At 37.9% G+C, this 25,037-nt stretch overlaps 1 protein-coding gene across 1 annotated transcript in view; it reads left to right on the forward strand.

The window, feature by feature from the left end:
* Window positions 1-264: 264 nt before the first annotated feature.
* LOC149009629 (polyribonucleotide nucleotidyltransferase) overlaps window positions 265-25,037 on the forward strand; it is a 30,710-nt gene continuing 5,937 nt past the window's right edge. The window contains exons 1-15 of the mRNA XM_089161019.1: window positions 265-667; window positions 769-924; window positions 1,548-1,718; window positions 3,102-3,227; window positions 3,311-3,472; window positions 3,575-3,694; window positions 6,056-6,193; window positions 6,313-6,475; window positions 8,785-8,910; window positions 9,312-9,442; window positions 10,880-11,099; window positions 11,193-11,276; window positions 17,169-17,248; window positions 20,315-20,458; window positions 24,038-24,733. Coding sequence (XP_089017145.1) covers window positions 341-667; window positions 769-924; window positions 1,548-1,718; window positions 3,102-3,227; window positions 3,311-3,472; window positions 3,575-3,694; window positions 6,056-6,193; window positions 6,313-6,475; window positions 8,785-8,910; window positions 9,312-9,442; window positions 10,880-11,099; window positions 11,193-11,276; window positions 17,169-17,248; window positions 20,315-20,458; window positions 24,038-24,733 — 2,844 coding nt within the window. The 5' untranslated portion in view covers window positions 265-340. The remainder of the gene's footprint in view (window positions 668-768; window positions 925-1,547; window positions 1,719-3,101; window positions 3,228-3,310; window positions 3,473-3,574; window positions 3,695-6,055; window positions 6,194-6,312; window positions 6,476-8,784; window positions 8,911-9,311; window positions 9,443-10,879; window positions 11,100-11,192; window positions 11,277-17,168; window positions 17,249-20,314; window positions 20,459-24,037; window positions 24,734-25,037) is intronic.

Raw genomic sequence — 25,037 nt, forward strand, 5'->3', positions numbered from 1 at the left:
GATGGTTAAAAAAATATATATATAAACAAAAATTATAATAATACAACGTATTATATAATTTAAGGGACATTTTGATCCCTCAACTTTTGAAATTTGAATATACTTATTGGACTAATGGTGTCAGTCTGGTAAGGCACACATAATATATTGCATTAAAAGAACCCTACATTAATTTGTGGTCTTAGTGAGACCCACAAGCAATAAACTATTTTTGGTAAAAATTCCGGAATTCGATCAGACACTCTTCCTCGCTGAAAAATCGGGTTAACTCGTTGTTGCCGCGCTAAAATATTGAAAACCCATAAGCCCTAAACCCTCTGCAGCGTTTCTCTTTCACGCCATGGCAGCTCTAGGTAGCAGAGGAAACCCTCTTCTCTCTTCAGTACCCGCATTCCTGACGTGGAGAAGATTTGGCTTCCGCAGCATTTGCAGTGGTCGTGTTGGATTCATCTCATCATCTGATTCCGAAACCCCTGTTGCCGGTACAAAGGTTCTGGAGACGTTTACAGAAGAATTTGAAATTGGGTCTCGCTTAATTACTCTTGAAACTGGGAAAATTGCTAGGTTTGCGAATGGCGCGGTTGTTATGGGCATGGAAGAGACTAAAGTGCTCTCAACTGTTGCCTCTGCTAAGGGAGATGGAACCAAAGACTTCTTACCACTCACTGTATGAGTCGTTTTCTTATTCCTTCTTTTTTTTTTCTTTCCCGTTACGAAAATATGCTTTTGTAGATCAGAGTATGGTCTTGATATATTGATTGTCATAAGGTTGATTATCAAGAGAAGCAATACGCTCAAGGTGTGATTCCTACCACATTCATGCGAAGGGAGGGTGCTCCTAAGGAACGCGAGCTATTATGTGGCCGTATTATTGACCGACCTATACGGCCCTTGTTTCCTCCAGGTTTTTACCATGAAGTCCAGGTCTGTTGTTACTTTGCACGTTGCCTCATTGTGTGATACTTATGCATGTACTTATATGCTGGAAGGTTTAGTATTTGTAATCACTCTTGATTTATGATCGAAAAGTATCCTGTTGAGTAAATTTTATGAAATCCAGTTATCTGGAAATGGAATTTGTTCGCCTTAAAGCTATCTGTTTGCATTTAGTCAGATTAAATGATCATTCAGTAAAAACCCATCTTCCATGTTCATGGTTGCATCCATAACCTTTCAAGCAACTGAGTACTTCCTCTATTATTCATATGATATCAGAGTTCAGAATAAATAAGCATGTACTTTCTTTCTATCAAACAAAGAACACAGCAACTGGCAGGTGGCCAACTTGTATTATTCACTTAAAAGTAGTCCATGCTGGGGTTTCAACAATGGTGTTGATTCCAAATCTCTTTTCATTTTTGGGTCTGTGGAATTTCTTTTTATGGGGATAAGAGAAAAGGGAAAATGGAAGGGGGGGGGGTTATTCATAAGGATAGTAACTCTAGTTATGTTTTCTGGTGCTCCTCTTTGAAGTAGATTGTTAAGATATCCATGTGGTTTTTAGTTTACCAACAATGTGGTGATGAGTTTGTCCTTTTTGTTTTTAGGTAATGGCAAGTGTACTTTCATCTGACGGGAAGCAAGATCCAGATTTGTTGGCAGCTAATGCTACGTCTGCTGCTCTCATGCTATCAGATGTCCCTTGGGATGGCCCCATTGGGGTCATACGTATAGGGAGGGTATTTGGGGAATTTATCATTAACCCTAGCATGGAAGAGGTAATACTGTTAATGACCATCATTATTATTTGTTTCAATAAAAGTTAACATTATTTTAGGTTTTTCAATACTAATTTTTCCTCTTGACACCCCCTCAAAGGGTGGGAGACTGGAGAGAAGCATATGCTTACTTTTTGTGCTTTTGGATTGGATGGGCTTATATTAAATGGGCCTTCTTGAATCCTGCAAAAGATTTATAAAGGAAGTCAACAAATAAAAAAAAGAGAGGACACAATTATATTTCTTTCTTGGGCATGGTACTATTGTTGCCATTCATAATTCAGATTGTTTTTCCACATGTCATATATTTGTAATGTGCATGGATAGGGTGATAAGATAATTATTTTGATGAGCTTTTAGTCCTTTTTTATTTATCACAAGAAGCTCTGTATTTGTTCTTTTGTTGGGAACCTAAATGGAGGGGACAATGACATGGACAAACATATGTTGGCTGAAATGGTGGTTGGAATGATTTTAAGGGCAATTCTAAGCGAGTTGTCTTTTTGTCATTATTGAATCCTGATCCATTTGGGAGCCTTAATTATGCCATTTGATTTAGTTCCTTGATAAATTGTCAAAAATATAGAATGTTATCATGAAGAAGGAAAATAAAGAAATTCCTACCTTCTCTTGTTTCTTGTATTCCTTTTCTTCCGTTTGAAAAAACTTTTTAACCTTACCAATGGGGGGAAAAAAAAAGAAAAAGAAGAAAAATTAGCGAGAAGAAAACTTCCAAGTAAATTCCCTGTCGCTGAATTGAGCCTATCCCAACAAAAGTGGGTTGCTTACTTGATCCTTTTTCTCCAATCAGCTCTATTCAGAGCCACAGTTTTACTAATCTTATGACATTCATGTCTTTTCTCCTACTCCTCCTTGTGTGATTCTGGGCATCTCCCCTACTCTTTTAACTCCTTCAATTTAGGTCAAATCGCCCCTTCAAGCTGTATAATTCTAATACTTCCATTGTATGTCAATGCCATTGCCACCTCAAACAACTTTTTGCTTGCGAGTTCAGCTAATAATGCATTGGAACTATTTCTAAGTTAGCTCTAATTTTTGGGATTTATTTATTTATTTTTAAATCTGGATTTGCTGGGGTTAAAAGGGCCAAATTTTATTATTTATGTTTTATATGAATACCCTTTCATATTTATTATGAGTATATGGGCAAATAATTTATTGGTTTTCACCTAAACCTGTGAAAATTAAATTTAAGGCATACGTTTAATGTTTTACATTAACTCCCCTCCCAAAAAGTATAAAAGTGATGTTATGCAACATGCCTTGACTGTGTAGAACCACCTTGCTGCAATGACAACTATAAGAGGTGTGTGCGTGTGTTTTTCAGTGTTAATTTTTGTAATTATTTGGTATATGATGCAGATGAGTGTAAGTGATCTCAACTTGTTATATGCCTGCACGCGAGATAAAACTTTAATGATAGATGTACAAGCCCGTGAGATCTCTGAGAGAGATCTGGAAGCAGGATTAAGGTTAGCCCATCCTGAGGTGTGTATAAGATTCTTAATATGGTGTTTCTATTGCCTCTTGTGATGTTGAATGTTGCTAAGACTGTCGGTTTTGCCCTTCAGGCGATAAAATATCTGGAACCTCAGATTAAATTGGCTGCAAAAGCAGGGAAGCGTAAGAAGGAATATAAATTATCTATGGTGTCAGATAAAACCCTTGAGAAAGTCAGAAGCTTGGCAGAAGGGCCAATAGAAGCTGTTTTTACAGATCCGACTTATGGAAAGGTGCAATCCTTTCGTTTCAGTTGCACAACCCTAAGCTTTTCAATTGATATGTATTCGTGTGTCTTCATGGTATTATTTATTTTTCCTGTTCTGGGTATACAGTTTGAACGTGGAGAAGCCTTAGATAACATTACACAAGATGTAAGAAGAGTGCTTGAAGAAGAATGTGATGAGGAGAGCTTAAAATTTCTCCCTAAGGTAGTTGACACAGTGAGGAAAAAGGTGAGTTCCGATCTGTATCTTAATGTTATCTAACTGTGATTCCTTGTTGAAGTTGTTTATCTACCGTGTCTACTGTAATATGCTGGATATTACTTTTGCATTTTGATTGTTTTCTGTGCTCTAACTTTTCCAGAAAAGTACATGCTAAAATTATTTCAGGTAAAACTTAAACTTTATTATATTTTTTACCTGAAGGTATCCCTTCTATGTGGCTTTGGAAAAAAACTGTAGCCTTGGTAGTAAAGATAAAACATAGTAAAGATAAAACATTCTTAATTAAAATTGGATTAAAGTTTGTGTTTCATACAAAGTATGGACTTACTTGATAACCCACTCAGAAGCTGTTTTTAGTGTTTCTTCGAAAAACAGAAACTTTGGTAAAAAACTGTTTGATAAACATTTTCTGTTTCTGGTTTCTTTAGGGAAAGAATTGAAATCCATGCCTAATAGTTGACGAAACAAGTAATGGTTGTTTTGTCTGTTTCTTGAAACAAAATTCGAAGGCACATGGATTTAAGTTAATCAAGTTGTGACAGGGTTATGATGGTCATTTTCCATCTCATATTAAACATAGAACTTTCACAACTTTTGAAGTTTTGGTGTAAAAAACATTTCTAGAAGCAAGTTTTATCAAACACTTTTAAAGTGTTTCTTGGAATAGAAACATGAAAAATGGCTTTTGGTATTTTTTTCAAGTAGAAATAGTAGGTGGGTTAGTCCTACATTTTCTTCTGTCAGAAACTTAATAAAGAATGAAATCGATAATTCTAGAAATGTGTTTTTTATATATATATGTTTAGGAAATAAAAATATATAACATATTTGTTCCTTACTTCATTTCTTCTCCCTTGTCCACAAAATGAAGAAGTATTTATGTGGGCACCTACATGTCTAACCTAACCCTCTAAAATAAGCCTAATTTGATGGTGGGGATGTGCGTGATTGTCTTTTTGACTTCTGAGAACGGTTCTATGTAAATAGGTTAGTACCTCCCCCTGACCCCAACAATGTAACATATCTGTTCCTTACTTCATTTCTTCTCCTTTCCTCCCAGAATGAAGAAGTATTTATGTAGGCGAGTACATGTCTAACCTAACTTTCTAAAATAAGCCTAATTTGATGGTGGGGATGTGCGTGATTGTCTTTGTGAGAACAGCTCTGTGTGAATGGGTTAGTCCCTCCCCCAACCACACCCCCGCACACCCCCCCCCCCCCCCCCCCAAAAAAAAAAAAAAAAAAAAAAAAAAAGGGTATAATTACTATTGCCCCCTTATACTTTGGTTTTATTACTAATCAAACCCCCTTCTTTGTGAAATTACTATTGCCCCCCTCACTTCTAATGGTGTTAAGTTGCTGTTAACATTAAATATGAAATGTCTATTTTGCCCTTAAAATTAAGAAGTAAAAAATATGGCATTACCCTCATTTATAGAAACTATATTGCATGTCAATTATATCCTTAAAATCTTATATTTTAGAATTAGTTTTGGATTTTGTGGGACCACATACTTATGATTGTTGAAACATTCACATTCCACTTAAATTTTTCATAATCACCATGATGGAAGTTTTACAAACAAATTAGCATATAAGATCTAATTGATAGAAAATTTGGTAACATACATAATGGTCAGCATATATTAGGTGATTTTCAATTTGCAGCTTTGAATTAAATTTGATATTTCTTAACATTTTAGTTTCTATTTTAATTTTTATTTAATTACATCTTTCCTATATTTGGTGATTTATTTTTAGAGAAAAAAAATCACATCTTTCCTTTATTTGGTGGTTTCTTTCTAAAAAAGAAAAGTGAAATTAAAGTTAATTTTTTCCTATTAAGAGTAGTATTATAACTTGAAAAAAGAGAAAATAAGTAAAAAGATAATTGCAGGGTTATTTTTGGGATTTTGACAAAATATATAGATGCCACATCATCAGTAAACTAACGGAGCTTAACGGTAGGGGGGCATTAGTAATTGTAGACAAAGTTAAAGGTTGGAATAGTAATTTAAAAAAGTACAGGGGATAAAGTAGAAATAAAATCAAAGTACAAGGGGGCAATAATAATTATCCCAAAAAAAAAAGAAAAAAAAAAAGAAAAAGAAAAAAAGGAAAAAGATGTAGTCTATGGTTTCTCATTACTACATTCTAACACAAACATCTAACAGAAGGAAGGTTCAAGATATTGTACCCAATTCAACCCAACTCAATCCAAATGATTAAACCTTCTTCCTTCATAGTGGGGTCAGCTACATGACACCTTTTTTTGCCATCTAGCATGCTTAGAGCCATATTTATTGGTAAAAGTTCAAGGAATCAAAATTCATGCATGTGCATGAACATTTGTTTCTAATTTTTCAGGTTGTTCGTCGAAGGATAATTGAGAAAGGACTCAGAGTTGATGGTAGACGCCTAGATGAAGTTAGGCCTGTATACTGCGAATCTCGTCATTTACCAATATTGCATGGATCCTCGATCTTTTCTCGTGGAGATACCCAGGTTGGTACAAACATTTTCCCTTTTTTTCTTAGTGGAAAACCAATCCTATTTGATTTGGATGGGCAATTTATTTTCATTTCATCAATGCCAAACTGAACTTTTTAGAATAATAAGTGCAGGTTCTATGCACTGTGACATTGGGGTCGCCTGGAGATGCCCAACGGTTGGATTCTCTTGTTGGTCCATCAACAAAACGCTTTATGCTTCACTATAGTTTTCCACCATTCTCCATAAATGAAGTTGGGAAACGTGTTGGTTTGAACAGGCGTGAAGTTGGACACGGTAAGTTTCTTTCCATTATAATGTGATTTGTTAAAACCGTTTGAAATCAAAGTTGAATTTGAATCAACCTAGCAAGGCTTATGATCCTATGATGAAAGAATTATGTGATCATTCTCCTAAATCTTTAACAACGAGCAAAGGGATGTAATATTTTGTATTATGTGCATTTGCTACATGACTATAGGAAATTTGATTCATTGTTGAGCTGTTTATATATTCCACCTTCCTTGCATGTTTTTTTTTTTTTTTTTTTTTTTTTTTTTTTAAACTTTCTCTAGAGTTTTTTACTGGTTACTAATACCAAATAAATATTAGTAAAAAATAAACCAATTTATGAAGCACCAAACCTGGCAGTAAAACTCTTTAGATATCATTTTATTACATCGGTAGTTCTTTGATGGTTAAAGTTGTTTTCCCAAACATTTTAGGAATTCTGCTCACTTGATTTACTTTAGTTTTGTAATTGCTAGGGGTATTTATCATGGAATTGGTCATACCTCTATGGTGTGATGAACTACAGGCACCACTACGCTAATTGTCTCATGGTCTTCAGTGATTGTTTTTATAAGAATAAAACTTTCCTAGTTCTATAAAGGGTAGGGCTGCAACAGGGTTGGCTGGGCCAGGGCGGGCTTTTCCATACCCAATCCCAGCCCTGGATGTTCTTAGCTAACCCGCCCTCTGAGCCAAAATTTTGTGAGCTGGCCCTGCTTGGGCTCAGGGAGGGACAGGGCCACTAGGGCTAAACTTGCACCCTAATAAAGGGTTAACTTATTGAGTTTACAAAGGAGAGGAGAAGCGTTGTTGTCCACAGTACTGTTTTATCATCTTGCAAGACAATAAGAAGCATGATGAACCTCTTTACTCCCACTTCTCAACTTCTTACTTCACTATTGGTATGCAGATTGCAACTTAATGACCATGCATTTTTGAAACATGTTGGAAATGGACAAGCTGAACTCAAGCAGCTATTATACGTGGTTGAATAGTTTTAATAAGCTCTCTTCAAAATGCAAATGATTTTTTTGACGTGGGAGTTTACAAATTTGTCTGTCATTTTACATAGTGTGGCCTTCAATGGTCTAGACGTCTACTGCACCTAGAATTGTAATGAATGAAGTTAAGTTAGAGAGTAGCATGATGTGAGAGTTATTTTCTTCACTCCTTTCTTGTTCTTTCTCTTCTTTCTTCTTTTCTTCTTCTTCTTCCCCCCTTTTACAATCCTATTATTGAAGCCTACATGATATCAGTACAAGAGTAGTTCTTCTATCAACTTCAAGGTTGTCTTTGCTGATTATTATTTAAGAATTAGATATTATATTGAATTGGTATGTCTTACTGTCATACATCAAAGATTTAATAGGAACCAAAATTCCCCCCAAAAATATGATGTGTTTTCCACTTTCTTTACAGAGGTTTTGTTGCTATTGGTACCAAAGTTCTGAGGCTGGGAATTGATGACTAGATGTTAGGGAATTTCTACATTATTCATCTATTAGTTTCTTTTGATGAGCTGATGTGAATTCCTTTAGTTGTTGACAAGTCAGAACTTAAAAAAATATGAAAATTATTTTCAAAAGAAATGGTGATATCCCATAATTATACGTTTAATAGAAATGGGATTCTGTATGCCCCTAAGGCTCCCCCCTAGTGCTCAAACCATGTTTTTTTCCGGATTTTGCTTGGGAGTAGTACTGACGTGGCACTGCTCGGTGTAGCCGACGGCTCAGATTCACTGCTTGGTCCATATTTAAGTCTGGACCGTTTAATTAATCCACATGCAAATTGTTAAAATTTGATTGAATCTGGAAATGTGGATTAATTAACAGTCCAGATTTAAATCTGGGCCGTCGGCTGCCTGAGCAGCGCCATGTTGGCACTGCTTCCAAGCAAAATCCCTTTTTTTTTTTCAGCACGTCACCAAAGGGGGTCAAGTTTTCTATTCTGACCTTGTGCGATACCCAGTTGATTGTTTCTTGCCAGTTACGGTAGTGGTCTTCCTGGAGTGCAGCTTTATGGACTCTGTTTTTAGATTCATGTCTGACTGAGCTACAATTTAGGGCCATTAGCATGGAATGTGAAAATTTAATATTCAATTCCTGGCCTGTGTTGGATGTTAGATGCTTGACTAAAAGCTCGATTAATGAATAATGATTGAGTGTACTTTTTGGGTTCGTTGTTTATGCTTTTGGTGCTATTGGTGGAAGGGAGCTTGTATTTGGTTTGTTATCTCATTATGCTGTTTCTCGAATTCCCAGTAGATATTTGACTGCTTTTGTGGGTTTTTTTCTTCGTGTGGTTTCTTTTAGGCACACTTGCGGAGAAAGCGTTGCTTGCTGTATTACCACCTGAGGATGATTTCCCATATACTGTTCGTGTCAATTCAGAAGTCATGGCTTCTGATGGCTCAACTTCAATGGCGAGTGTCTGTGGAGGTATCCTTCTATGCTGCTTTGTTAAGATCTAGCTGTCATCAGATATAAACTCTTCATTTTGTTCCATACAACAATCTTCGAAGAATGCAAGGAGCCCTGTTAGGATTTTGCTTTTAATTGGTTGAAAGTTGAAACATTTGTACTGAATTTTTTTTGACTCTTGTTGGGTGTTAAAAATTTATAGCAGCCAGAACCCAGTATGTTGAGAACATGTCTAGTGGCTATAACTAACGATAATTGACTTTAGTAGCCATTGGATCTGTATCTTCCTTTTCTTTTATATATTCCTTATTGCTTCTCCATGCTTCATTTCTTATCATGCTTCAATAGTTTTCCATTTTCTGTAATTGATGTATGTGATAGAGAAGTTCAGCTTAGAATTCTCTGTCATTCTCTTGTAGGCAGTATGGCTTTGATGGATGCTGGTATTCCAGTAAGAGAACATGTAGCTGGTGTTTCAGTGGGTCTTGTTAGTGAAGTTGACCCATCAACTGGAATGATTAAGGACTATCGCATACTGACAGATATTTTGGTAAGATTTCTATTATGCCAATTTTGTAACTAGGTTGGTTTCTGCTATAAAAAGTAGCATCCCAGTGCCCAGGGTCCTGCTGCTGCAGGGTCTGGTGGGGCAATTGTATACAGCCTTACCCTCTGTTTTGCAGTAGAAGCTACTTCTAAGTTTGAACCCTCAACCAACTGGTTGCACTGTTGTATCAAGGGCCCAAGGCTCACCAATCGTTTGTGCAAAATGGTCTTTTAATAAATGGCAAACTCTTTGATTACACCATTGCTGGTTTTGATTTTGTGTTTAGATCATAATAAACCCTTGAGTCCGAAAGTGAGTTAAATCTAAATGCCCATCAACCTGCTTAGTTTATGACTTATGGCCAAAAACACAGCCATTTGTATGCCATACCCCCATTCCATATTGCGTTCTATGTTAGATATACCGTCTTTTAATGCTTCTAGTTCCTTTCCCTGGAATTCGCGGTCATAATTTTAACTTTTAAAACCTTGATATTCTTCTTGAATTTTTGTGCTATAGTGCCAAGATTCATCTGAATTGGTGCCACCACTCTGTGGTTGTTGAGTGTTGTTCAGCAATCCAAGAGAACCCTTGTTGAAAATTGCTCCAAAATAGAAAAAACCAGTGTTCTCAGTCTGATGGACTAACCCATCTTGAAAGTTGTCTTAGCCAAACTTAAAAGTGTCTGGTTGCATAATATAGACACCCATGCCACACCCACCCACCCAGACTCTCTCTCTCTCTCTCTCTCTCTCTCTCTCTCTCATGCACGCTCACAAAATCATTTTGAATTTCCCTTGTCCTTTAGCATTCAATGATGCTTCTATCGACTCAACCAAGTACCCTGCCACATGTTGTTTGCTAATTGAATGATACTTATTTTTGAATATTGTAGAACCAAACAGGTATTGTATTGATTGTCTTCTCTCTCAAACTACTGTACAACTATCAATTGAATACATCTAGTGAGAATTTGATTTTCTTGCATTGTTATTGTTAAATTTCAGCAAGGGAGAAAAAATGTAAGTTTTTATGAATGACCCAAAAGTTTTTGCTTTCGAAGCAAATTCCTAGAAAATTACTATCAAGTAATGATCTATATGCAGTTCTCATACAGATGCAAGGCACGCTGGAGATGATCCAGAATGTAGGAACTTCCAAAAAATTAATGCCTCAACAATATTATTCCGCTCCATTCAACATTTTGTTTTCTAAGTTGTGAACCCTTTCATACTGTATAAATACTTAGTAAATATTTTTTCTAGATACTTCCTGCATCAATTGGTGTACTATGCTTGGTTAGAAGTTCAGGACTAGTATTTTACTTCCCTATGGGCACATGGTTTTCATTTTTTTGTTCTTTCTGTGTGTGAACTTGTATGTCTCATTTGATGAAGATAAGGGTGTATTGACCACATGAATAATTGCATGCTCCTGTAGGGTCTAGAAGATCATCTAGGCGATATGGACTTCAAAATTGCTGGGACAAGAAAAGGAATAACTGCTATACAGTTGGATATAAAACCTGCTGGAATTCCTTTGGACATTATCTGTGAGAGTTTGGATGTTGCATTAAAGGGTCGTCTTCAAATCCTGGACCATATGGAGCGTGAGATAAATACACCACGCACTCTAGATGATAAGAATTCCCCACGATTAGGTAGAGGTCTTCTCTTTCATTTAAAATTTGTTTATATACAGTTGTACATCTGTCTGTGTGAATTAGTAAACAAGTTTGCTTATTCCTTTGTAGCTACCCTGAAGTTCAGCAACGAATCCCTTAGGCGGTTGATGGGTCCTCAAGGTGTTCAAAGGAGGAAAATCGAACAAGAAACAGGTGCATTTCAAACTTGAAAAGGCTCTCAATGTAACTCCGTCTGAATTCTAGCACCTCCAGAAATTAGTGATTGCTAAGACTGAACTTTAAGCCATGCAGCCTGTATCTCAGCAATCAGGGTAATGCAGAACCATATAGTTAATCTGAATATGAGTATAGTAAGTTCTACCATGAATAGTATTCAGTAGTTGCACACTTGCACCTGCAATTGAAACTGTAAGTTGAATATCTAGTAAAAGCTTTTAAACTAGAATCTAGATTTTGATAAACTCTTTATGTGAGAGCAGGGACGTTTGATTGTAGCTTACTGTGGTTAACGATTAGCCAGAAAATTCAGTTGAAACTCTTTGATTTCAAACTCGACATACAAATCTGAAGATTTTTCTGCCAAATAGGAGGTGTATTGCCTGGATTGACTTTCTAAGCAGAAATCGTTACAGATGGAAGGGCTGCAGGGATGGGTTATTGATTGTACTATTTTATCGCAGTCCTGACTCAACTCATCTCTAGTAATCCGTTTCTCATTTAAGTGGCATCAGCTAAAATATTCTGTTCCTCATTTTGACACTAAATGTAAAGTTTGTTTTCAAGTACAGTCCATTGATATCTCTTCTCACTACTTCCCAAGTCACCTTTGGTAAACATGGTGTTTTATCTATATAATGACATGTTGCTCCTCCTTACTGCTGCACTCAAAGGCCTCAATTTGAATAATCCTCCCACATAAAGCAATGCTTGAGGACTTGTTGTAAGACTGTATATCAAAAGGTAACAGTCTCAACTATGATATTCAAGCTCCAATAAAATCAGTAAATAAATCCAGCCACTAAGTCAAATTAGAAACTAGTTCAGAAGTTAGAAGGTTATATTCTAGGCAACCAGATTGTAGAACTTGCTCTGATTTCAAGTGAATGATATGGACTGTAGTTAAAACACCACTGATAGTTTTTCCAAATTCTGGTAGTGCAATGATGCAATCAAAAGATACGGCAACAGTTTCCGAATGAGAAACTAGGATTCTGCATGAGTAACCAGCCACCTGTTGGGATGCAAACCTAGATTGGATGGAGACCCGGTGAAGCTGATAGCTGGCTGAAATTTGGTCTGATTTTGACGAGTTGAATGAAATATGTCATGGACTGAATTAGAAAGTAGATGGTAATGGCTGTGGAACAAGCCAGGCAATGGCATGGGCCAGGATTGAGATTGAGTCGGCTGGATCTATGCTCCAATGCAGCAAAGTTGTCAAGCTTTAATAGTTGCAGCAGAAAACATCTTGCAGGAACACCAGAAGGGTTGCTTGACTGGTGCAGCAGTAGCAACAGCAGTTTTGATGATGGTTGGAAGCAGTTGCAGCCTTCGATGGTCCTTCAGAATGGTTGCGGCAGCATCAATAGCACAGGATTAATAGGGTTTGAATGCAAAGAAAGGAGATAGGGAAGATGAAAGAAGGCCATGTTATTGGCTACCTCAGCCTTGGGTATCTAACTCACATCTATTTTAACTGTTGAACATGGACTACAGATTACTCCAGACGCACACAAAATGAACAGAAAAGGGAAACGGTGTAGCCTTGGATTGAAGGGTTCAATTAAGGGCCAACCTTCCAAGATCGTAACGAATTTCTGAACCAACTAGGTTTCGGGTGCCAAGGTAGGAGAGCACTGTTTGGGATTTACGATGGTTGGATGGGGACGGGATGTTAAGAGAATAGTGTGCGTGCCCATTGGGAAGTGTTGGTGTGAGTTTTAATGAAATCTGACTTCTGAATATGAAACCCTAATCTTAGGGGTGGTTAGAGAACACCTTAGGACTGTTTTGGGCTGGTATTGGCGTCCGTGGCAAGGCTGGTATGTGGTTGAATAAAACTAGGAGTCTTTAACAACGGGATTGTGGGGGTAATTAGCACTAGAAAGTTGCGTTGGATGAAGTTCTCTCTCTCTCTCTCTTTTTTTTGGGGGGGGGGGGGCTGCAGTGATTTGAGTGGTGTTAGGTTTTGATGGGCAGAAACTAATAGATCCGTAGTTGCAGGTTAATGGAGTTTTGTGGTGTTTTATGAAGGCTGGACTTCCGAATTTGGTATGAAAGCATCACTGGAAATTAAAAATAAAAAACGAAAAGCAGAGAAGAAAATAGAGGTTTTCTGCCTAGGCTTATCTTCCAAAGCCTCACCTGCTGGGCAAACCTGCTGCCCACTGCTCAATAAAAGGGCGTACCCAGTGCCGAAGCTCCCACACTGTGGGGTCTGGGGAAGGGACTTTCTAGGCAGCCTTACCCCTGCTTTTTGCAGAGAGGCTGATTCAAACCCGCGACCTCCAGCGCCCAATGGAGAGACTCCACCATTGCGCCAGGCCCGCCCTTCTGCCCACTGCTCAATAGTCTCCACAAATATAGAAGTACCCGGACCTTGGAAGGGTTGCCAAGGCTGAACCTCCAAGGCTCACTGATAGGACACCATGTGGGTGTATAGAGGTAGGGTAGTTGTAGGTTATCAAATTAATGAGGGTGACATGGAATGTGTGTGTGTTGGGTCTTTGGGGGCTATATTACCTTGAGAACGTAAGGGAAAAGGAATTTGGTTTTTTGGGGAGCAAGCTTGCTTTCGGTGAGTGAACTGAGTTGAGTTAACTGGTTTAGTAACAGTAGGCTTTGCTGGGGTGTTTGTAAGGGAATTCTCAGATTGACAATGAATTTCATTTGCATTTGATTGTTAGTCATTCACCTATTCCGTTTCTGGTTAACCATTTCAGTTAGATTGACCCTGCAGGTTTGGGTTGGAGGGAGTTCGTATTTAAATAACAGCCTTCCAAACTATGGTTGAACAAGAAAACAAACTCAGTTCTTGCTTGGGATGTTGGACAGGCCCAAGTTGCTCAAAATACAACAAAAGTGGACAGTTTTTTACCCTTCTTTTTAGAACATAATCAAGCATGTTCCATAATTGCAGATGACACTATTATCTACTTAGTTTTGTTTGTGGCTTCCTCATTGTGCTCTAATGTAGTCCTTTATTTTTTGGGGGGGGAGAGGAGATTTTTCTTTCTTAGGTTGTCTATCCTATCAAGACATATTTTTAACACATTGGATAGGTAAATGCTTATGGTTGTATCTGATAAACACGTGTGATGACAAGAATGACCATGGATCACCCTTTGGCCCTCATTTTTCGTTCTCGTTTTCCAACAACTTCTCATTTTCTTGTGTTTGGTTTTATTTTTGATACTTGTTTTTCTTTAAATTGAAATGGAAACACACCCAAATGAGAGGGACTCAAAAGGTTGTTATGTATTATGGGTAAAAACCAATGGTCTTTTTGAAGGCTTAAACAATAAAAGCATGTTACATTTATGTAACCCCCAAGTCAGGGGCCAGTCTTCAGGATCCTTTCCCAGTGAACCAGTAGGGATTTAGGATTTAAACCCTGCTGTTCTAGGTCAACGTGTAGTTAATCTCAGTGGACAGCAGCTAATAATGCTTCAATACACCCTACAGCTTAGGATATTTGACTGAGTTAGGGTTTAATATCCTGCAACTAAGTCTTCTGATGTGGGCAGCAGCAAATACAGGTGGAAAGCAGCTTGTTTTTGATCAATTATGCCCTGAGGTTATGAGTGTTTGCCCCTTCAAACTCCTGTAGCTAGGGTAGTGGGTTATAGGATTGATTTTGGAATGCTAGGGTTCAGTGGACTGACTTAAGGTTTAGGGTTTTGAAGCAAATAATTCTGGTTTTATCAGATTTCAATTTCAGAATTTTCCCATACCCAGGGTTTATTAAGTTTTGGGGTTTAGGGCTGCTATTAGGGTTGTGGGGGATGTGAAACAGGTTCTGCCAGGGACTTATATTGGTTCTAGGCTGAAAACAGATTCTGTTTTCTGAGTTTTAACTTCAGTTTCAGTCCTAGAGTTGGGGTTTAATGAAGAAGATGAGTTGAGGGTTTTCTAGGATTTAAGGGTATGAAACTAGGGTTTGGTCAGGCTAGAATCTGGAGGGAAATTGAAGGAATTAAATCTGTTTTCACAGATTTGTAATTTCAGACTTAAATTTCCCAACCTAGGGTTTCTAGAGTTATGTTTCCTAAATTTCCAGGATTCCCAAGGGTTGGCTAGGGGTAGCATAGGTAGTCGAAGGTGGTGTTGTGGGGGGGGGGGGTGGGAGGGTTAGGTGATCCCAAAAAGATTCAGGGTTTGGGTGGGTTGTTATGGACATGTAGAAGAAATAGGGTTTTGAGGTAGGAGATGAAGTGCCACAAGAAGAAAGAGAGGAAAGGGGAGAGGTTCTAGACTTCTAGGGCTACGCAAGGGAGGGTATTAGGGTAAGGAGGGGGTTGGGGATGGACTTAGTTGTTGAAGGTAAGGGTTATGGAAGTCGTCTTCAATGGCTGCTGCAAGTTTGTAGAGGAAAGGAGAAAACTGGAATTGCAGAAACTTCAAAACTCCTAGGCCGTGGGCTTCCTCCTAGGAACCCATAACTCCCAAGTCTTCCTTCAATTGTGTTTTATTCAATGATCATCCACTAATTTGTTTACACAGGGCTGACTCTATTTATAGCCTTACAACTGAAGGACTATCATACTGGGACTCAACAAATAAAGAAGACTACTTGGACTAGATTTCAACTAGGAATTCTATTTGGATCGGAATTCCTTGTCACACTAAGAAAACTCAAAACAACTAGATGAGGAATTCTAATTAAGAACTCCTAACAATTAAAGACTTGCATAATTAAACTTCCCACTTTAAGAAGGAATCCATTTGAAAATAGGATTTCAACTAGGATTACTAAAGAGACCTGGACTCTAACCAACAACTCAAATAAAAATCAAAGAGTAGATCTTGGCTTCTAGAAATATGCTGGAATTTCTGGGCCATTTGGGACATCAAAGGGGGTGGGCAAATGTCACTTTTGCTGCTTACAGGGTTGGCCACCCATATGGCTGTCACTTAGGGCCTGATTTGGGCCCATTTTCTGCCTTGCCCTATGGGTGCCGATCCTGGTTACATCAGCATTGAGCAGCTTATTTGTTGCAAGTTCTCATCTCACAACTGCGCAGCTCACTTGCTTGTTTCCTCATCTGGCAGATTTGCAACTCCAAACTCCCTTAAGCTAATTCTCTCTCTCTCTGTAATCCTCTTACTTCGCAGTATCTCTGTAGATTCACTTCAAAAGCAATCTGATTTCTTTCTCAGCCCTTGATGAACCCAGTTATACTTCTACTTTTCCTTCTACTATTTTCCATTTTAAGTCACATAATTTTCTGTACTTTGTTGACACCAGTTGGATGGAGCTACTTGGTTCTTCCTCTGCTGCTTCTTTATTTAGAACTCAATACATACAACCCTTGAGTTTTCTGATGAAAACTTGAGATAGGAACTTAGATCTTAACTGGAGAGTATGTCATGTCAGAGCTCCAGCTAGAAATGGGAGGAAGTGAATACTTTGGTTTGGAACTTGAACACAACTCTGAATTGTGAACTGTGAAGCGTGAACCATGAAGGAGAGGAGTTGAGTAGATGGGAGAAGGGGAATCTATTCACTGCACTTAACATTGTACATGGGTTTGTTTCAATGTTTTAAAATATTTTATAGAACTGCTTACTCATATTCAGGTTCCAAACGTTCTTTTCATTCCATGATCAATTCTGTTTGTAACTGCCGAACAGTTTATCATTTTGAAAAAAGGATGATTGTCAGTAATGATAATAAGCCAGAATGAGAACGGAAAATGATACCCAAGAGAGCCTCCATTTAATTGGATTTGTGCTTCAGGGTGTATGTGGAAGTAGGAATCTAAATGGTTGCCCTGGATATGGAGAAGTACCAGCCTAATTGTTTAATTGTGGATCTGTTCTCTGCAATAGTTGTTTATTTTGCTTTCTTTTTGGAAAATTTAGGTGCCCGACTCTCTGTGAGCGATGGGGCGCTTACTATCCATGCTAAGAATCAAGAGATAATGGAGAAGGCACAAGGGAAGGTACATCTCCAGTTCTAATCAAGCTATTTCATTGATGCATTAGATTTATTTGAAGAGGCCCTTTGGAGTAACGTTTGCTTCTGAAGTTGGTCTATATCCCTGTGAACTAGTAGAATCCTTAGAGAATTTGTTTTGGTTTTCTCAAGGGTTGAGATTACCTGTTAGAAAGTTTCCCGGCATTTCAAATTAGTATGGTGTAACTGTATAGGTAACATAATGGTTTGGTGAGTGCGCTGGATGCTAATTGATTTAATAGCAAGTATGATGGTCATTCCGAATATTATAGCTTTGTTCTTAGTACCTTCTTTCTTTTTCCAAATCAAGGTAGAATCTCTGTTTTTTGTATGGCTGCATTAGAAGTTCTCTCATTTATTCTAGTCATCCTGAATCCTTTTTTTTCTGTAAGCTTTTCTTTAGATTGAAGGTTATATTGCTGTATAGGTGAAATTTTTTACATGGAAAAGTAAACATTTTAGGACATAAAACCTCACCGGTACATATGCAAATGTCTTTTTTCTTGAAGCCTAGAGTCACTTCCTGCTGGTTGAGCTAGCAGGAACAATGCCATACATACTTTTAGTTGAAACTACAACTGTAAAATGTCCCAAGACCTTGACACAAGTATTGGCTGGCTGGGTGAACAAAGATTTAATGTAGTGATGTGTGCTGTAGTATCAGTAGTTTACTAGTTTATTCTATACTTTTATGAATCCCACCTCAAAAATGCAAAAAGAAAAAGCAACTTTCCCAAACCCTGTTTACTTTCATCTCTTCAGGTAAGCTTTGTTCATGCTTGGTTACTGTTCCTTTATGACCCGGGAACAACTAATGCAGCAGTGTTGTGTGCTCGTGAATTTTATCCTTTTTTCTCTTCTGAGCTCTTGAGCAACCTGTTGTAGATCTTCATTTTTTTAGGATTTTAGTTCTGTCTGTATTCACTGAATTTATTTTGTAGAATGATGTGATTAGAACTTGACCATAACTTCATTGAGTAATGGTGTTATCTTTAGTATTCAGATATTCTGATAGTCTGAGCCACAGACATGTTTTTTATGTAATCATACTTTAAATCTTCAAGCCTTCATAACCTTGTTTAGAACATGGTCTTGTTCATGCTTATAATACCAATAATTGAGCACATAGCAGTAGATAGGCAGCACTGGTTAGAATCAGGATATCCTTTGAGATGACTCTCAAAATGGCAACTTTCTAATTTCAGAATGGGATCTGTAGTCGCTGCTCTGATACAATGTTACAGAAATAAAATTACAATTAGAACAACTATAAAGAAGAGAGAACAGAAGGAAGACAGAAGAAGTGGTGGAGGAGTGAATGGAGAGTTGTGCAAGGTCCAGCTCTCCCCCTGAAAAGTGTATTTATTATTGAAAATTTCCAAATTAGAGATCTTCCTTTCCTGTATCCTCAAATTTGGTTATAATATTTTCAAATATTACTATCATAAAATAAACTTGCTGGAATGGCTTGGAGAACCTTGAGCACCTTTTCTTTTTTTGCCCCTTCTCCAGATCTATCTGGGGAAAAACCATAGCCTCCATTTGGCCCCTTTCGAGGCAATCCTATGGATTCTTCCAAGATTGGTCTTGGATTTTGGGAAACTTTTCAGGCTCTTTCATTTGCGATCGGATTGGTAAGCTAGTGTTCTGTGCCTTGAACCTTCACCTTTGATGGGAGCGCAATCTTCGGAGATGGACCTCCAAAGCCCACTCTATAGTCAGGATTTGGAATGCCATCTATTTTGACGTATCTTCTAGGTTGTTAGCTTTGCCCCACCCCCTATTGATGATACCCCAAGGAACATGCTTATTGTTGTCTCCTGGGGCCTAAGTTCTTCTCTTCGGTCTCCTGATTAGAGACCTTGTTCTCCTTTTTCTGGATTTAGTTTTAATATATTTATTTATTCATCCAAAAAAAACAAGAAGGAAAGGAGACAAATCTCCCTAAGCATTGCTTGCTTGTCAAGCTACATTAAAATAGAAAGTAATATCTTAGTCTAATAAATAGATGCTAACAAAATAAGATAAAACTAGGCAGGATAAAATCAAATCTAATCCAATATGTGGTGGACTCCACATAGTGTGGTTACCACTGAAGTGGTAGATCACACATATCTTAACAAATATATTAACTCTTAAGTAAACAAATTAAAAATATATAAACACAATTCTACTAGTTGTGCCAGAATCTGGTTTGATACCAATTAACGAGCACAAGGTTCTCTACAGTAAGGTGGTAGCCACCTAGGCTCCCTTCAAATCACCTTGGACGCCTAGGTGGACCTTAATATTTCTGGCACCACCCTATGATCCTACCTGCCACAACAGATATTTGTGGTAACCAGTGGTTCAATAGTGGACATGTAGTCCAGCCAACCTCTGCTCCCTGATAGTTTTTCTATTGAAACTAGCTATATTTCTTATTTTCTATTTTATTAAAAACCATATTATGAAATGAAAGACAAATTAATTTTCTGCCTTAAAATATTTTCATATGTAATTTGTGAAGTGAAAAAAAAATACCACTGCACAAGATATTAACTTCTGAGACTTTTTGAAAACAACGGCAACTATAAGTAGTTTCCTTTGGTGTTGTGTGTAGTCACAAGGATGAGCCAAACAAAGGCTGCAATTTCTTGAGTCAGCACATACACCCTTCTAGCAGATATTTTTCTACTTACTGTGAGTAGTTCACTAAGTTCAGTGCCTTGATTTGTATAATGCATAGTGCTAGTACATGTACACTTCCATGCCATTTTAAGGATGGCTAGTCTTCACAACATAAATTCATGGACTTGTTAAGTTCACAATGAATAGATTAAAGTTTAAGGGAAAATGAGTTTACATTTTAAAGAATTTCCAATTTAACCAATTGAAGCTTGCTATTGAGAATGGTTCCATCATTTGTTAGAACTAAACGGCTGCTTCATCCTGTCGAATGATATTGCCAGTCATTCTTACTTCATGATTTAGTTATGTGATTCTAGTGAATATAATTTCCAATTTCTTCTGACCTTTTCTATGACAATATCAATCCTCTTTTGTTCCTCAGATTGATTTTATTGTTGGCCGTGAGATTGAAGTTGGGGGGATTTATAAAGGTGTTGTAGCATCAATCAAAGAATATGGGGCTTTTGTTGAATTCAATGGTGGCCAGCAAGGGCTGTTACATATCTCCGAGTTGTCTCATGAACAGGCATGTAACATAGTTGAAAGTATCCACTTTGAGAGTATATTTAGTTTATTCTTTCCTGTGTATACATCTTTTGAGTGGATTTATTTTTGTACTGCTGCTGCATCAATATGATTTGTTTGTCATTCTCACTGCTATTTCACCATTTCCACTCCTAAAATCATGCATCTTTTTATGCTGAACGACTTCTATGTCTTGCACATTGGTTTGTAACTGTTTCAACCTTTTTCATGTCTAACTTTTTAACATTTCATAGGGATGTCATCACACATACTCCACTGTCGCACAAAGCTAGACTATATCTGTATCTTATTCCAGACAGTAACTACAGTAATGATATTGATTGTTAGCAGATCTCAGTGAGGTCAACGTCAGAATGTCTATAGATAGCTGGTCTTATGTGGGACTGGGCATGGCTTCATTTATGGCCTGTTGTCATTGAATAATATTCTCTCAGTAATACCATGGGTCATTTTTTACTTACTATTTGTATAATTAGTGGGCCTCATCCCATTGAAGCATGTTTTCCTTAGTTTTGGCAGTTCAAGATGTTGATTAGTTTTATATGATTTTCTGTCTCTATCTTTATATCCATGGTGTGAGGGACAAGAAGGCGACAAGACATTGCCTAGGCAGCGCCTTGAGAACTATGGGGACACTGCCATGCCACCGTCATATTTAGTGAATACATGGGCTTGTAAAGTTTACTTTATGCATATTTTTTAAAGATAAAGGTACTTTGGAACTTGTGCACGTTTTTGAGAACAATACTTGGTTGAATCAAGGAGTTAAGTCTTAATATGCATTAGAAACTGGATTGTTGATGCCACAGACCTAATATGCTACATCAAACCATATAAACCTTACATGCTGTTAGGACCTAGTACAATGGTGGACTCAGCAATACAGGAAGCAGCAGCTGTGTCCCCTGCCATGCCCTGCAACAGCAGGAGAAGAAGATCAAGGAATTTGTCTGATCACAGATACTGCATAACAACTTACAGCAACAAGGGCAAGATGGGAGTAGGAACCCAAGACCTATCAATGTTAGTCCCCCACCCCCAAGCCAGAAATGGAAAGGAAGAAAGAACTTACATGGCTGCTACAGTGATGAAAATGGCAGCGGTGGCAACGACTACTTGCCTCCTCCCCCTCTTTCATCTTTCTCACGATGGGAAAGATTCATGTGGTTGGTCCTACTATTACATGCACTAAGCACCTAATGTGCTACACGGAATGATTTGGCAAGTCCAACCCTTTAATGGGAATGGTATGGCTAAGACGGGTTACATTTCAATTTTCATTGCAAAACTTGACCACTTAACAGTTAGGAACTAGGTATGGATTGGTTCAACTAAAGAACGAGTATGAGCTGAAGGAGAGAAGAGGAGAAAGATTAAAAAAATAAAATGTTTTGGTGATGTGCTGGAGGTGCTGCACTCTCCTATATGATTCATTACCATCTATTCTTTGAATTATATATGCCACCCTATGGAGTTGAGAAAAAAAAAAGAACAAAAGAGAAAATAAGAACTGAATAAGGGTGAGCCAGGTGCCATAGGCTTCTGCAGAAGTAGAGTCCTGGAGGTGGTTGGGGGGGGGGGCAATTTCTTACACAGTATTACCCTAACAATGTATGCTGAGAGGCTGTCTGGATGCCTTGACCTCAGGCTACAACTTTGGTCCACTGAGAATAATCTGGTGACTAAAGTATCCCTTGATGCAATTAAGAATATCCAAAAGGGTCAATTTGGCTTTCAAATACTTAAATTTGGGTCATGGGTGGGTTCTATAGACATTTAAGTTTCTTAGTTTTGGATTTATGAATCTAATGGGCCTAATTTATAAGCCCATAAAGCAGGTGGTAATGCTAGTACAGGATTAGTTGCTAAATTCAGCATTCTTCTCATCCAACTGACACAAAAGCCTGTCTTTGTTATTTTCTATTGATAGGAGCACTCTAATTGAAACTGTTTGTGGCCACAGTTTCAATGATACCTCTGATGAAAAACCCAATTTTAGGGTTAGGATTTTCCTTTTTATGATTTTCCTAAAATTAAGTTACCCAGAATCTTCCAGCAAGTAAGTCTAAAAATATTATGGGATGTTTGTGGGTCTCTAAAGATTTATGGGAAGGCCCTAGAGATAAGCTAGGATTGGTATGGATTGTTGACAAATCACCCAAGGGATGGTTTGAGATACCCTAAATTAATATGGGATGTAACAAAATAATGGGGGATGGATAAAATTGTTAACTAAAGTTGATGATCTAAATGTGGAAGTGGGGTATGGGTTAACAAAACTAGATGGGATGGAAGGGGATTAAGTTTGAGGCTCAACAAATTATCTATGGGTTGGATCTTTGAAAAGAAAACAATAAATTTTTTACCTCTTCCTTTTCTTTCTTCTCTTTTTCTGTTTTTCTCTGTTTTCCTGTTTTTCTGATTCTGCCACAAGGAAAAAGAGACATAGAGAGAAGGCCAAGACGGTTGGAGAGGGGAGGGTTCAGGGAGGGCCTAGGGAGATTGCATGGGGTGGCAGGAAGGGGCTGGGGTATCATGGGGGCTTGGGGAAGGCTGCTGCCTGTGTACGGCAGCAAGGCGGGGTTGGGGGGGGGGGGGAAGGGCTTGGATTGCTGTACTTGGATACTTGAGAGCTTGCTGGAATTTCTGGAAGAAGAGTGCTAGACAGAGTTTGCTGATCTTTTGACTTAAAAATTTACCATGCCCACTCTCAAACAGGATCCACGGTCCTATATTCTTAATCAAATCATCAGGCTTACGAAAATACAAAGAAAACTGGCCTATTTATAGCCTACTAAAGACTATAATCCTAAGTGGGTTTCCTTTATAGATTAGGATCCCCTTACAAATAAGCTGAGCCATCCAAATAAATAATTAATGATCTATTGGAATCAACTTAAAATAGATTCCCCCTAAGACTCAACCACAACTAAAATAAACCATCTGGGAAAATATCATCTAATTATCCAAAGGGAATCTTAATTTAGAATCAATTCCAGTTGGGACTCTAAATTTTACCAAGTATTTTGGCCCCAAAACTCAATAGCTTACCCTTAGAGAACTCCGATCTGAAAACTAAAGATAGATCCATGACCGTTGGATTATGGGGGGTACCAACCAGACCCTTCTTGAGCCCCAAAACGGCTGGAAAAATGACCAAAATACCCGTAGGGCATACGGCGAGCTTTGGATAGGGCCTTTTGGGTCTGGGTTTTGGGCCTGGTTACCATCAGTCTCGTAGTAATTAATTTAGAATCAATTCCAGATGTCTTAGTTTGTTTCAAACGTTGTCAAAAGCAATTTTTTTTGCTGAATATGGTGATGTGCTACCAATTTGGACATTTTCATTTGCAGATTTTAATTTATCAAAAGCGAATATTCTGTCAATGTAGATTCTGCAGAATTTTTTGTTTCATGTTGCGTGTATTTTATTTGTTGGATTTCAGAAAAATCTTATTAGCAGGGCCTTTTGCTAACGTAATAGTTTGCTTTTCATAATAAAATTCCCCTCCTGTGGTCCCAGACTATTCATTAGAAATCACAACCATTTCTTCTGCAGGTCTCCCGAGTTTCTGAAGTAGTGTCTATAGGACAACAGCTTTCACTTATGTGCATTGGGCAGGATGTACGGGGTAATATTAAACTCTCTCTCAAAGCAACTCTACCCAGTCCTGTGTCCATGAAGGTTCCAGCTGAAGGATGTTCTAATCCTATCAAACAATCATCTGAGAATTGTGCATTTGTCGAGGATGTGTCTAACTGTGAAGAAAACCAGTCTTCGAACATGGTAGAGGTTCCAGTCAGCAAAACAGTCAGTGGTGACACTTCTTTCACTTATTCACAACCATCAATCCTTATCCGAAGTGTTGCAGAATGTGATGAAGAGGATAGAACCACTTCTTTTGGTCAGAAAGATGCAAAGAAAAATGGGAAGAACCTTATATCTACTAAACCATTTCCATCTCGTAGAACTGGAGAAGGCCTCAATACGCCCCTGTCTAATATTGACTTCGCATCGCATCAAAACGTTATTGGTTCAATTTTTGGAAATAAAGATGAAAATGAAGGTGGTGAGAAGTCTGCATGTACTCCTTCCAAAGAGGATGTGAATGTTAAAAGTACTGCTGGTGCAGCTAGTATTAGTGCAAAAACATTGAAGATTGGAGACCAACTGACTGCCAAGGTTTACCAGATACGTAAACATGGTTTGGTACTTGAGTTGGGTGGTGGACTTCGTGGGATGTATCGGTTTGAGGTGTGTGACTCCCTCTTGACTTCTTTTCTTTGTATCTGTTTATTACTGGTATTTACTGATTAGGCTACCTCGTGATGGTTTCTTTATTTTCATTAATAATTTTTTTTCTTAGGTCTGTTCATCCCTTAATATTTTCTTTTACTTGAAATACTGCATTGCAGCTATTTGGTTTTTGTGACTATGTTCTGTAAACCGGTACCTACAAGAGAAAAAAGACTATCATGGAGAGTAATCTGGAATTGTTGTAGTAGTCGCTTTTGTGGTGTGCCCTATCCCCCCCTTATATTATAGTAACTGTACTGTT

Source organism: Hakea prostrata, chromosome 7, assembly GCF_041222555.1.
Source record: "Hakea prostrata isolate BN-2017 chromosome 7, UWA_Hpros_2, whole genome shotgun sequence".
NCBI lineage: Eukaryota > Viridiplantae > Streptophyta > Magnoliopsida > Proteales > Proteaceae > Hakea > Hakea prostrata.